General features: G+C 45.8%; 1 protein-coding gene across 1 annotated transcript in view; it reads left to right on the forward strand.

Moving 5' to 3' along the window:
- Nucleotides 1-9535, forward strand: part of Adra1b (adrenoceptor alpha 1B) — a 60268-nt gene extending 50733 nt beyond the window's left edge. The window contains exon 2 of the mRNA XM_052196637.1: nt 8374-9535. Coding sequence (XP_052052597.1) covers nt 8374-8972 — 599 coding nt within the window. The 3' untranslated portion in view covers nt 8973-9535. The remainder of the gene's footprint in view (nt 1-8373) is intronic.
- The last annotated feature ends 2750 nt before the right edge of the window (nt 9536-12285 follow it).

The following is a 12285-nucleotide window of genomic DNA, read 5'->3' on the forward strand; positions in this document are numbered from 1 at the left end:
AGCACCTTCTCCAATTAACTATGGTTTTCTGCTTCCTACCAGGACATGGCCTGGCCCAGCAAATAGAGCCTTAGTCCTCCTATGTGTTGGGGTAGGAGCGGGGCTTGGGGTGAAGATCCTGAGGGAAGGAGTCAAAATATTCCTGTACTAGGGGCCAAGCAGTCCCGAGCTCACAGTGCCCCCGTGTGGTAGGTCAAGAGAAGCTCATATCCAGCCCCACCCCCAGCAAGGGTGTGCCTTCTCAAGGATGTTTAACTAGAGCTACTAAGTCCAAGGAAGGAAACTGAAGCCCCAGATGAGAAAATAATTAAACCAAAATTATGTGTAACGATATCAAGCATAGGTCCCAAGGGTTTTTATTTTTTATTTATTTATTGTTTTATTTATTTATTTTTGATGGAATTATGAGGCCCATCAGTACAGGAATAATAACTATGTGGTAAATGGCTATTACTTTGGAGTTGATTGTGGGATCAGAGACCTGGTTTACAGCATACCCCCTACGGACTTAACAAGTTGCATCTAGTTTAATCCTAAACAACATTGGGTTGTTGCTGCTACTAACTCCATTTTACTGATAAGAACCTGAGGTCCCTAGGAACAGTATGAAAGTTGATATATCAGGAAGAATATTCAGGGTTCTACCCCTGAAACAACTACACACACGTGCACACACACACACACACAAACACACACCACAGGACTCCCTGTCAAAAATTTCTGAGGATGCTGGATGTGGACACACACCTGTAATCCCAGCACTTGAGCGGTGAAGATAGAAGAGACCAGAGTTCAAGGTCACCTTCAGTGACATAATGGGGTTAGGCTACATGAAAATCTGTCTTTACAAATTAACAAACAACAAAAGAAATCATTGCAGGGCACAAACATGTTGGTGAATGCCTGTACAGCTCCACTGGAAACTAGGGAGCGTGTATGTAAAGCTAGTCCGTATGCTTCCTAGCAAGCTGGAGGACAGCCATAATCAAAGAATGAAGGCTCTGTCTCAGAAACAGAAGTGCTTACTGGAGAGCAGGTGGTACCACACAAGGGTCTGAAGGAAGCAACAATAAAACAGGACACAGTACAAAGGGGACAAGAAGGACCACAATGGCTACAGGAACCCAGAGTGGCACTGTACGAAAGACATCACACAGCACACAGTCCATCAGGAGGAAAGCTTGGGACAGCTCTTAAGAATCCAGTGCGGCTAGCTGTCAGAGCTTACAGTACAGTTGGCCCAGGGGTTCCTTGAAGGGGACTTTAGCCTACAGAAACAGGTGTGGAGAGAGAGAGAGAGCGCGCCCGAGGCTTTTAAATCGATGGAGATTGGAACCGTTAAATATTGGAAATCAATCATCCGCTTGACTGACATTAGGGGATGTGTTAAATAAATTACTATGCATCCAGATCAGAATGTGATATGGCAGTAGAGAGGGTGAAGAAGTGGTATAAACCCAGACAAGAAGTGACTGAGCCAAGCAATTTAGGGAAAGGGACATGGAGAAAGGAGACATTTAAGAAAAAAAAAATCAGCCGGGTGGTGGTGGTGCACGCCTGTAATCCCAGCACTCTGGGAGGCAGAGGCAGGCGGATTTCTAAGTTCGAGACCAGCCTGGTCTACAGAGTGAGTTCCAGGACAGCCAGCGCTACACAGAGAAACCCTGTCTTGAAAAACAAAACAAAACAAAACAAAACAAAACAAAATCCCAGAAGAAAACCACAACTGTTAACTCTGGTCCTCTGTACTTGACTAGAGAAGGATTTTTTTATTCCTTTATACATTTATTTTTGCAACTGGCCATTTTTACCTCTGCATTATCATTTTTATAATAGAAATCTGGAGGAAAAATGAAACTAACGTTTCCTGTCCAGAAGGGATTTACAGTCTAGTTAGTGAATGTGGCCTCAGCCAGCTCTGGGACAGACATGCTTTAACAATACTAACAAGCAACTAAGTGGCAAAGTGGGACCTGCTTGCCTGTGTTCAGCAGGGTGCTGGATGAAGAAGTCACACTGACTTGGCCTGAATGGATCAGAGCAGGGTTCCTGGTGGAGGCTTAAGGCTGGGCAGGCTGTGTCGGCCCCTCTGTATCCTCCAGTCCTGCATCCAAGAGGTTAACTAACTCTGAATTTAAAACATTAAGAGTAGAGTAGGAAGATGATTCAGTGGGCAAAGAGGCTTGCCACTAGGTGTGATTACAGGAATTCAGTACCCTAGATCCACATAGAAGAAGGAGATAACTGACTCCCCAAAGATGTCCTTGAACGGTGTACCTACTCCCTGGCATGTGACCCCCAAACACACCAACTAATAAATAAACACATAAATAAATAAATTTGCATAGATGTTTGAGGGTAAAAGTCACAACTGTACTTGAGAGATTGACTTCTTTTCCTTGCTGGTCCCTAAACACTGTGCAGTATAAGAACCGCTTATATGTCATTTATATCATACTGGATACTATGAGTTATTGATTTGTTATCAGTCACCTAAGGAAGATGCAAAATGCATGGGAGGCTACAGGTAGGCCACATGAAAATTTCGAACCATTTTATATAAGCATAAAGCCACAGATTTATATATTTACAGGAGCTGTAACTCTCCCCCTGCTGGTATGAGGAACAAGTGCATTTCAAAAGGCCCGACCTTTGTTATTAGTTATAAAGTGCCAGATATTAAGGGTTTTACATGGATACTTTCTTTCCTTCTATTTTCTCATATATTTCTTCCTTTTTATCATTTCTGTTTTGTTGTTGTTGTTGTTTTGTAACTGGGCTTCCTGTGGCCCAGGCTGACCTTGAAACTGAATTTGTAACTGACAATGACCTTGAACGTGTACTCTCTCTATTTCCATGCCGGCTGGTGGTGGCGCACGCCTGTAATCCCAGCACTCTGGGAGGCAGAGGCAGGCGGATTTCTGAGTTTGAGGCCAGCCTGGTCTACAGAGTGAGCTCCAGGACAGCCAGGGCTAGACAGAGAAACCCTGTCTCGAAAAAACCAAATCCAAAAAACAAAAAACAAACAAAAAAAAAAAGAGCTGGAATTTTCAGTGTGTGCCACCACACCCCGTGTACAGAGATACGTTCACCTACTTAAAAAAAAAAATCTATGGAACAGTCACTGTTCCCATTTTATAGATGAGAAACTAGGTTCATTAACCCTTCTAAAGTCCAACGGCCAATTCCTAACACAGGCCAGGTCATTTGAATTCAGCTTTCCAGTCATCGCTCACACTGCCCAAATTGTCTTGAGAGGAAAGAACCCTTCTGCTCACAGGAATGAATAGCACAAGACTACAGATTTGCGTGAGAAAATGCAGCTTCAGGTCTTTGCCCAGACTTTACAAGGCCTTGAACTCGATACTCACGGAGCTGATGACGGCTTTGGAGACCATTAGCCACTAATGAGCGTCGTCGTCGTGCTCTGTGTAGTCCTTAAAAAGAACAATCCATTTGTTGCTCAATTCACTGCCACCTTCAACAGGCTTGACCCCAGGCAGGGTTACATGTTTATCCTCAGAGAGTAGGCTGTGCTGGTGGTCGATCCTTCCTGTCTTTGCTCACACTGTGTCCATAGCTGCCATCCTGGTCTCTATAGGTACCCATACAACAAGACCTGCTGCCTGTCTTTGTTCTCACCAGCACATACCTCCCAGGGGCCTACATAGGCCTCCAATATTCATCACTCTTTGTCCTTTTCCTACTTAGTCAAGACCTGTTTCCTAGACCCCTCAGACACGGTCTTAGAAAGGTGCCAACAGCGTAAGACATAAGGCTCATCCCTCCGGGATGCTTCCCGTTCAGTTACTATAAGCTAGGAGCCTTGTGTTCAGTGTCTTAATCCAAAACCCTATCTTTGGATTAAGTGATGGAATACAAGCCTTTTGGTGTAATATTTGTCAGAATCAAAACACGGAGCAGCCCTTATTGGTCTTAGCACCGCGCAGCTAGAAAGGAGCCCTCGGAGTTTCCTCAGAGTTTAAAGAAGACATCAGTCAGCATTGATACTTGGGTATGTGTGGTACTCTTTCCAAGTAGAAACTCCTGTCTGGTTTAATCCTGCTCCAGGAGCCCAGCCAATCCCACAACAGCCAGCACTACTGGTTTACTAAACTGAGAAGAATTGGGACTCCCCCACAGTAATAGGGAGAACTTGGACTTGTTGCAGGATATTTGAACCCTGAGATTGTGTTATTTACTGAAAAAACAAAACCAAACTGTTTCTAGTTGTGGTGTGGCTCTGCACTTAGCACACACCTTTAATCCCAAACAATGAAGGTAAAGTTAGTTTGTAGAAGGAAGCAGCCATGCTTGAAGGTGATGTTTAACTGAATGACAGTCGAAGTAACCAACCAGAGAAAGATTTGACAGACTAAGATACGTCCAACTCTCAAGAGAAGAGAGAGAAAAGAGAGGCAACAAAAGAAAAGAGCATAGAGGGAGAGAGGCGAGAGGCAGGCGGTTTTTACGGGGAGGGTTTTACAGACACGGGTCGAAGAGGGAAATGGCTAGACACAGGTGAAGACAGGATGAGCCGGAAGGTGAGAACAGATTACTAGAGTATGCTTGAGGTCAAACAGCACTTCAGTCAGAGGCTGAGAGAGAAGTCCCACCGAATCAGTCAGCTTGGAGAGGAGTTGGAGATAGAACAGCTGGGTCGAATCAGCCAGCCGGAGTTCAGAAAGAACTAGGAAGAAAGGAATGTATCCAGCAGCAAATCTCAGAGGCTGAAAACATTTCTGGGCTAGATAAGATTGTACAGGGGGCTGGATGCTTTCAGGAGTACACCTAAGCGAACAGACTAAAGTAACAAGCCTTGGAAAGAGCAGTTACTACAGGAGAATAAGAGTTACTTTTACATCAAAAGATGATGAAGAGAGAAGGTGCAGTGTCCCTAGAAAGAATGCAAGTACAACCCAAGCCTAAAGATTTTTTATTTAAAACTGCATTTTGTTTGTTTGCCTGTTTGGGTCGTGGGGCATAGCATGCAAGTGGAGACCAAAGAACAATTTTCGTGAGTTGGCCCTCTCCTTCATCCTTGTGAACTCATCAGACTTTGCAGCAAACAGCATTACCCACTGAACCATCCCACCAGCCCGGGGACGGAAATTCTATAAGTATCCACACCGCCTGAAAGTACTCTATCCATTCAACAAGTTCAATATAAGGATTATTAGATTATCCAGGGGTCAGGCCCACAGTGTGGCAGGGCACAGAGGACGGAACAGGAAAGACCGAATGCCACGTAGTGTGTACTGAGGTTAGAGTACACACTGACAGTCCTAAGTGGTCTGTAAACTATAGTCGTGCTGCTTTAAATGTGTAAATACATAAACGAGACTGAAATGCATAGTTGAGAGGATGGCATGTTTGAATCCAGCCTGACTATGTAGCAAGATCCTGTCTCAAAAATAATTTTGTTGAAGTGTGATTTTTTTTCTGCATTATAAGGTTTTGCTTGTTTTTAAAAATACTTACCTTTTCTTGTCTTTTTAAAAATATCTTCTCATTCTTCTAAAAAGAACTTTAGCCAGGCGGTGGTGGTGCACGCCTTTAATCCCAGCACTTAGAAGGCAGAGGCAGGAGGATTTCTGAGTTTGAGGCCAGCCTGGTCTACAGAGTGAGTTCCAGGACAGCCAGGGCTGTACAGAGAAACCCTGTCTTGAAAAACCAAAACAACAACAACAAAAAAAAGAGCTTTATTTTTTAATTTTGATCTTTTTATTTTAAAAGGTCACCATTTCCGACTGTGGACAACTCTAATTTCTTTTGACTTGTGGGCATTTTACCCATCAAACCATTCCTTCAGTGGCTCAGGAGCACACCCCCATCCCATCTGCTCGCAATACCCTGTAATCTCTGCTCTCACTGAAGTTCTTTGGGTTCCATATTTTCCTCATTCCCCATCAAGTCTAGCTGGATTGCAAAGTTAAGTTTGCAATTATGAATAAAAACTAAATAAGAAAATAAATAAATAAATATGCCATGTATTTAGGTAAAATGTAGGTTCAGTGCTTGCTAAATTACAGGCATGCTGTGTGGCCAGGGACAGCCCACTTACCTGCTCCAGGTCTCAGTTTCCTAGTATTTAAATTAGAAATTGTTTTTAATTTGATACTGCCGTGAAATGATTTAGGGTCTCACATTCAGGGGGTAAGTTAATCATGTGCACGGATCACAACATCTCATTGTCACCCGTCCGTGCCAAGCACTCTCTTATTTTACTGATTTATTTCCTTCTATTCCCATCTCCCATTCCTTGTCCATCTGCCTTCACCGCTAGGCAAACATTAAGTGTCTCACATCGTTATCTGATGTGCTTTTTAATTTGAAAATGTTTCTGCAAAACACATATGGTTGTTTGGTGAATTATTTAAATGACATCATTCATAAATCTCACTCCGTTTTACATGTTCTGCCATGGAAAGAAGAATCTAGACTCTTTCCATATTGCCGTAAGGTATGTTATCCCGGTACGTAATTGCTACCCGTTATCCAGGCTTCCACATGTCTACTTCCTCCTTTTCCCCAGGGTTTCTCCTATTCTCCGTGACCACAAACCGCACTACTAAAAGCATCCTCCTGTAGGCTGCCTTTTGGTACTATGTGAAATTCTTAGAGTGGTTTGACCTGGAACAAAATAGCCCAGCTCAACTGTGTGCACACGTGACTAAGCCAAGTAGTGCCAGTGTCTTCTCCTAAATGTCTAGACCGCCTACACCCTTAGCAGGGCTTCCTCGTGTCCCCACAGCCTTACTTGGCAGCTTTCTAATGTTTCCATCATCTTAAAGCCCATGGCTCATCTCTGTGGCCTCTACTTCATGTATTTGACCGCCTGACACTTTGAGTATCCTGTCTTCATCCACGTGAATTACCTTTTTCTTTATCCACGGTTTTTTTGTTTCTCTAAGTATATTGCTACTGGGAATTCTGTGTTCTTAATTTCTTATTTTTGTTTTGGTTATGAGATGGAGAGATGTTTTGTTCCTTTGACTGGTTATCCGGTCGATTGGTTGATTTTTGTTTTTTGATTTGGGAGTGGGGGAATTTATTTGCTTGCCTTTAGACAGACTCTCATTTTGTACCTGACCCTGAAACCCAAGCTGGCCTAGAACTACGTATTCCAGAATGACCTCAGATTTCTAGCAATCCTCCTGCCTCAGCCCCTGGATTACAGACATCAGCCACCATTTCATTTAGCTTAATGTTTTTCAATTTATTCACAGTGTTGCAGAGGTGGAGGTCAGAGGCCAGGCTAGCATCTGTTGTCTCCTTCCTCCATGCTGGTTCCAAGAACTCACGTTGTTTGGCTTAGTGAATTGAACCCACAGCATCACGCACAAGGACTCTGCTACTGAGATATATGCTCACCTCTTTCTTCTTGCTAGAGTGTTTCTTATATTTTAAATAGCCTTTTAGCTGTGTGAGAGAATATAAATAACTCCTCCTATCCCTGCCTTGTGGATCATCCTTCTGAAGTACTAAAGTCATTTTTCTTCATTCCAAGATTTTCTTAAAGTCTTTTAAGTTGTTTTCTTTTATTGTTAAAGGTCTGCTTGCATTTTTTGGTCTTTAACATGACTCCTATTCGCCATGGGAACAAATCAGTGCCTATTTCCCAAGCTTTTAAGAAAGATAAGATACCTCACATAGGCAGCCTAGACTAAAAAGGTGTACTATTACCAGTGACATTTAAGATCTCATGGGTTGAAACAGTAAGGGCTGCTCTATGAAACCTAACCGCCAGGACTGTGGCAGCAGTTTATGTAAATGAGATGAGATTTCATATACAGAGGGAAGTTATTGAGTTGGGAGTCATTCATTTTCCTTCATTTATTTATTTATTTATTTATTTATTTATTTATTTATTTTTATTTTTAAATCTGTAACTCACTATGCAACCAGGCTGGCCTTGAACTCACAAAGATACTCAGACCTCTGTCTCCCGAATGCTGGGATTCAAAGTGAACATACCTGGTTTGTCTTTTTCTTTTTTTTATAATGTGTGTCTATGTGTGTATCTGTGTGAGTATGTTTGCATGTGTCTGTGTACTGCTCACAGGAGATGGAAGAGGAAGTCAGCTCTGTTAGAGCTGCAGATGCTGACAATTGGGAATTTCTCCATGTTGAGTGCTGGGATCCAAATTCTGGTCTTTGTGATAAAGCCACGAGGCCTCTTAACCAATGAGCATCTGTCCCGGCTCCGGAGTAATTCATTCATTTCCAAATGAGAAAGACTAGCAGCCCAAGAGAGAAAATCACCTGGGACAAGAAGGGAAGGTGGGAACGCTATCATTGAGCACAGCTTAGGAGAGCGGCTGAGAGTGTACTAACCAATTGCTGCCTGTCTTTCTGTCTGCACCCCTGCAGGCTCCCTGTTCTCCACACTAAAGCCCCCGGACGCCGTGTTCAAGGTGGTGTTCTGGCTGGGCTACTTCAACAGCTGCCTCAACCCCATCATCTACCCGTGCTCCAGCAAGGAGTTCAAGCGCGCCTTCATGCGTATCCTTGGGTGCCAGTGCCGCGGTGGCCGTCGCCGCCGCCGCCGTCGCCGTCTAGGCGGCTGCGCTTACACCTACCGGCCGTGGACCCGCGGCGGCTCGCTGGAGAGATCGCAGTCGCGGAAGGACTCTCTGGATGACAGCGGCAGCTGCATGAGCGGCAGCCAGCGGACCCTGCCCTCGGCGTCGCCCAGCCCGGGCTACCTGGGACGAGGAACGCAGCCACCCGTGGAGCTGAGCGCCTTCCCCGAGTGGAAACCCGGGGCGCTGCTCAGTCTGCCAGAGCCTCCCGGCCGCCGCGGCCGCCTCGACTCCGGGCCGCTCTTCACCTTCAAGCTCTTGGGCGAGCCTGAGAGCCCCGGCACCGAAGGCGACGCCAGCAACGGGGGCTGCGACACCGCGACCGACCTGGCCAACGGGCAGCCGGGCTTCAAGAGCAACATGCCCCTGGCGCCCGGGCACTTTTAGGGTCCCCTTCCATCCCCCCCCCCAACACACACACACATCAGGGGGAGAACACCATCGTGGGGTGGGGGGGCGGGAGGGCGCACGGGGGCGGGGGGGAGTGTCAGCCCTGGGTAGACACAGGGTCGCAAGGGGACAAGGGGGGAGGGGGGCGGGGAGAGGGGCAGCTGCTTTTCTGGCAGGGGCATGGGTGCCAGGTACAGCGAAGAGCTGGGCTGAGCATGCTGCGAGCCTGGGTCCCCCACCCCCGACGCCGGCCGGGACTTAAGTCTCTCTCTCTTCTCTCTCTGTATATACATAAAATGAGTTCCTCTATACGTATTTATCTGTGGGTACACGTGCGTGTGTCTGTTCAGTGTACGCGTGGGCTGCGTGGGTGCGTGGATGAGGTCTGCCCGCACGCGAGTGCTGGGACAGAGCAAGTGTGCCCCCTGGTGAAGTCCAGGTGTGTTGTTTGTCTCTTGACTTTGTACCGCTCAAGCCCCTCCCTCCCAGTTCTCCAGTCAATGCTGGCACTTTGATAGGGTCAGAAAACAAGTCAAATATTAAAGATAATTTCTCCTGTGTGACTTTGAGTGATTTGTGAAGGAGAGCCTTGAGGTTCCTCTTCCTCAGGTCTGATCAAATCCTAAGACTTTTCTTTTGCGGCAGACAAAGAGGGGTTAGACTATTATTATTAGTGACATTGTTATTACTATCATTTATTGTTGCAATTATATTTATTATTTTATGTATTTTTAAAGAGGTGAGAAGGTTCCACAGCTGATGTGAGAGCCAGAGGACAACTGGCAGGAGTCAATACCACCAAAACTACAGACAAGGCCATTCCAAAAGGTACACACACACACACACACACACACACACACACACACACGCATCATTAGCAGACAATTTAGGATCCTTTATCTAGGATCTCCTGAATTAATCACAGCATCCAAGGTACACAGGTAGAAGCTGAACCAGAATTATCTCAGCCAGGTCCTGTTTTTTATAGATGGATGACTGAGGTTAAGATTTGTGGCAAGGACTAAGACCCCTGAGCGGGTATACACTGCCAAGCCTGAGAACCTGAGTTCCATCTCCAGGACACACAAGGCTCGACTCTGGCAAGTTATCCTCTGACCCCCTCCCATGCATTATACCACATGGTTTACACACACACACACACACACACACACACACACACACACACACACACGCACATAATAGCAATGGTTTTTTAAAGAATTTGGCAAAGTGTCATTAAAGTTACACTTCTTTTGCTTGTGTCTCCAGGACCATGTATTTCCATGCTGCAACTGCTAACATTCTCCCAAACACTTCTTCGTGTTCCTACATAGAATAGGAGACCTAATAAGGGGTGGTGGGGGATGCTTGGACCTTATTCTCAGGGGAGAAAAAATAACTTGAGTCCTCCAAAAACACTTCATTGGCAATGGAAACCTTGTTTCAAGTTATTCTTATACAGGATCCTGATACAAGAGGATAAGAGCACACAGAGAGGACAGGGGCAGGCTGTCTCCATTCTTCCAACCTTCCATTCCTTCTCCAGGCCTGTCCCAATCACCCCTGGGGCCTCACAGGTCTGGTAGAGTAAAAGCAATTTGGAGCAGACGGGTCTGGGGTCAAGCCCTAGCTCTGCATGGCCTCCGGCACTTCATCTTGCTGCCTCTGACCTCACCTCACAAACAGACGTGATCCTGCCACCCACCGAGAAGTAGCAAGGTTCCCCCCACCGAGGTTGTTCCCCAGTGTAAACACTGGCATGCGAACATCGGCACACATTCGACTTATAATTCTGATCTTGGAAATCTGAAACCACAGGCACCAAAGGCATTTCCTGTGCTGCTTGGATAGAGTTAGTTCATCAGTTTCTGGTATCTGGAGGTCACCCAGGGCTGGGGGAGAGGGGAGGTTGGGAGGAGCTGTGGAGGAGTGGTGGCAGCTGCCTGCCTCCTTCCAGAATGAGCATTGGCCAAGTAGTAGCTAGCACCCTGCCCCCCACCACCAGAGAGTACTGGGCTCTGGATCAGCCTCAAGCCCAAGCCATCATGATGCTGACCCCTCCACATCCCTCACTGTGTCCAGGCCCTGGGAGGGCAGGGTTTACCAGAAGCTCTGGAGCTAGACACGTCTATGGGATGTGAACTCCAGCCTAGCACAGAGCAGGGCCGCACTACACTGTCCAACCATCCAGGTGCTGTTGGATCGTCTGTCACTGCTCAGACACGCAGCGGAGTAAATCTGTCAATCCCAGTAAAGAAGCAAGTGGCTTGACAAGCTGGATCGCTGCATCTCCCTCCAGACCCAGGATCAAACCCCGCCTCTGCCACTCAGCAGCTAGTCACGTTGAGCAACTTTACATCACACAAGTCTAACCTCAATTTCTTCTGCTATGAAAAATGGACAGTAAGTAGTAGTGTGTACTTTTCACACTGAGAAGATAAAAGGAGATGGTGAGGGTTGAGTGTTTCCATAATGTGTAAGTCCACCATGCCAGATACAGTCAGTAAATAGCAGCCACAGGTGGAGGTGTTCGTTATTCAGTTGTCTACATGGATATGTGAAATTTAGAAAACCTGAATATATAGACCAAATGAACTTCACGTTGTTCATAGATTTTAGAGCCTTAGACCTCAGGATTCACTTCTTTCCAGGGACTCTGTTGGCTTGCTTCGTTTTTGATATGTTTTGTAATATGTCCTGGAATATCCTCCTGCCTCAACCTCCCAAGTACACACCATATAGGTAATGTACCAGCATGCCTTGCCAGAGCTCATCTTTAAAGAGAAGAGCACATGTTCATCACAGAGTAACAGAATGTTGTGGGTCAGAACCGGTGCCTTCTTTCTGCAACATCAGGAGGTTGAAGTTGGCTTGAGGCTAGACTAATTCCAGGCCAGCCTGAGCTACAAGTGTGATCCTGTCCTGAGACAAATCAAAAAGAATATGCTTTCCCAAAGACCAGAGAAAGATTACTAAAGAGATCAGGCCAAAATGAAAATAAGATTTTAAAAGATTAATAAAAGCTGGATTAGTAGAGTCCACCTGTAATCCCTCTGTGCATTTGGGAGATGAGGCAGGAGGATCAGGAGTTCAAAGCCACAGCCTCTGCAACCCTGGGCTACATAAGACCCCTTTCTTAAGATAATCTAATTTTTTAAGTTAATAAAACACTGCAGGTGGCCTGAAGAGGTGTCTCAGGGGATAAAACACTTTCTACACATACCCATATAAAAAGTGGGGTACCAGTCTCAATCCACATCTCAATCCCTATACCTAAGGCTCAGGGAACCTCAAGGAACAGAGAGGATGT

The sequence above is a fragment of the Apodemus sylvaticus genome, chromosome 10 (genome assembly GCF_947179515.1).
Source record: "Apodemus sylvaticus chromosome 10, mApoSyl1.1, whole genome shotgun sequence".
NCBI lineage: Eukaryota > Metazoa > Chordata > Mammalia > Rodentia > Muridae > Apodemus > Apodemus sylvaticus.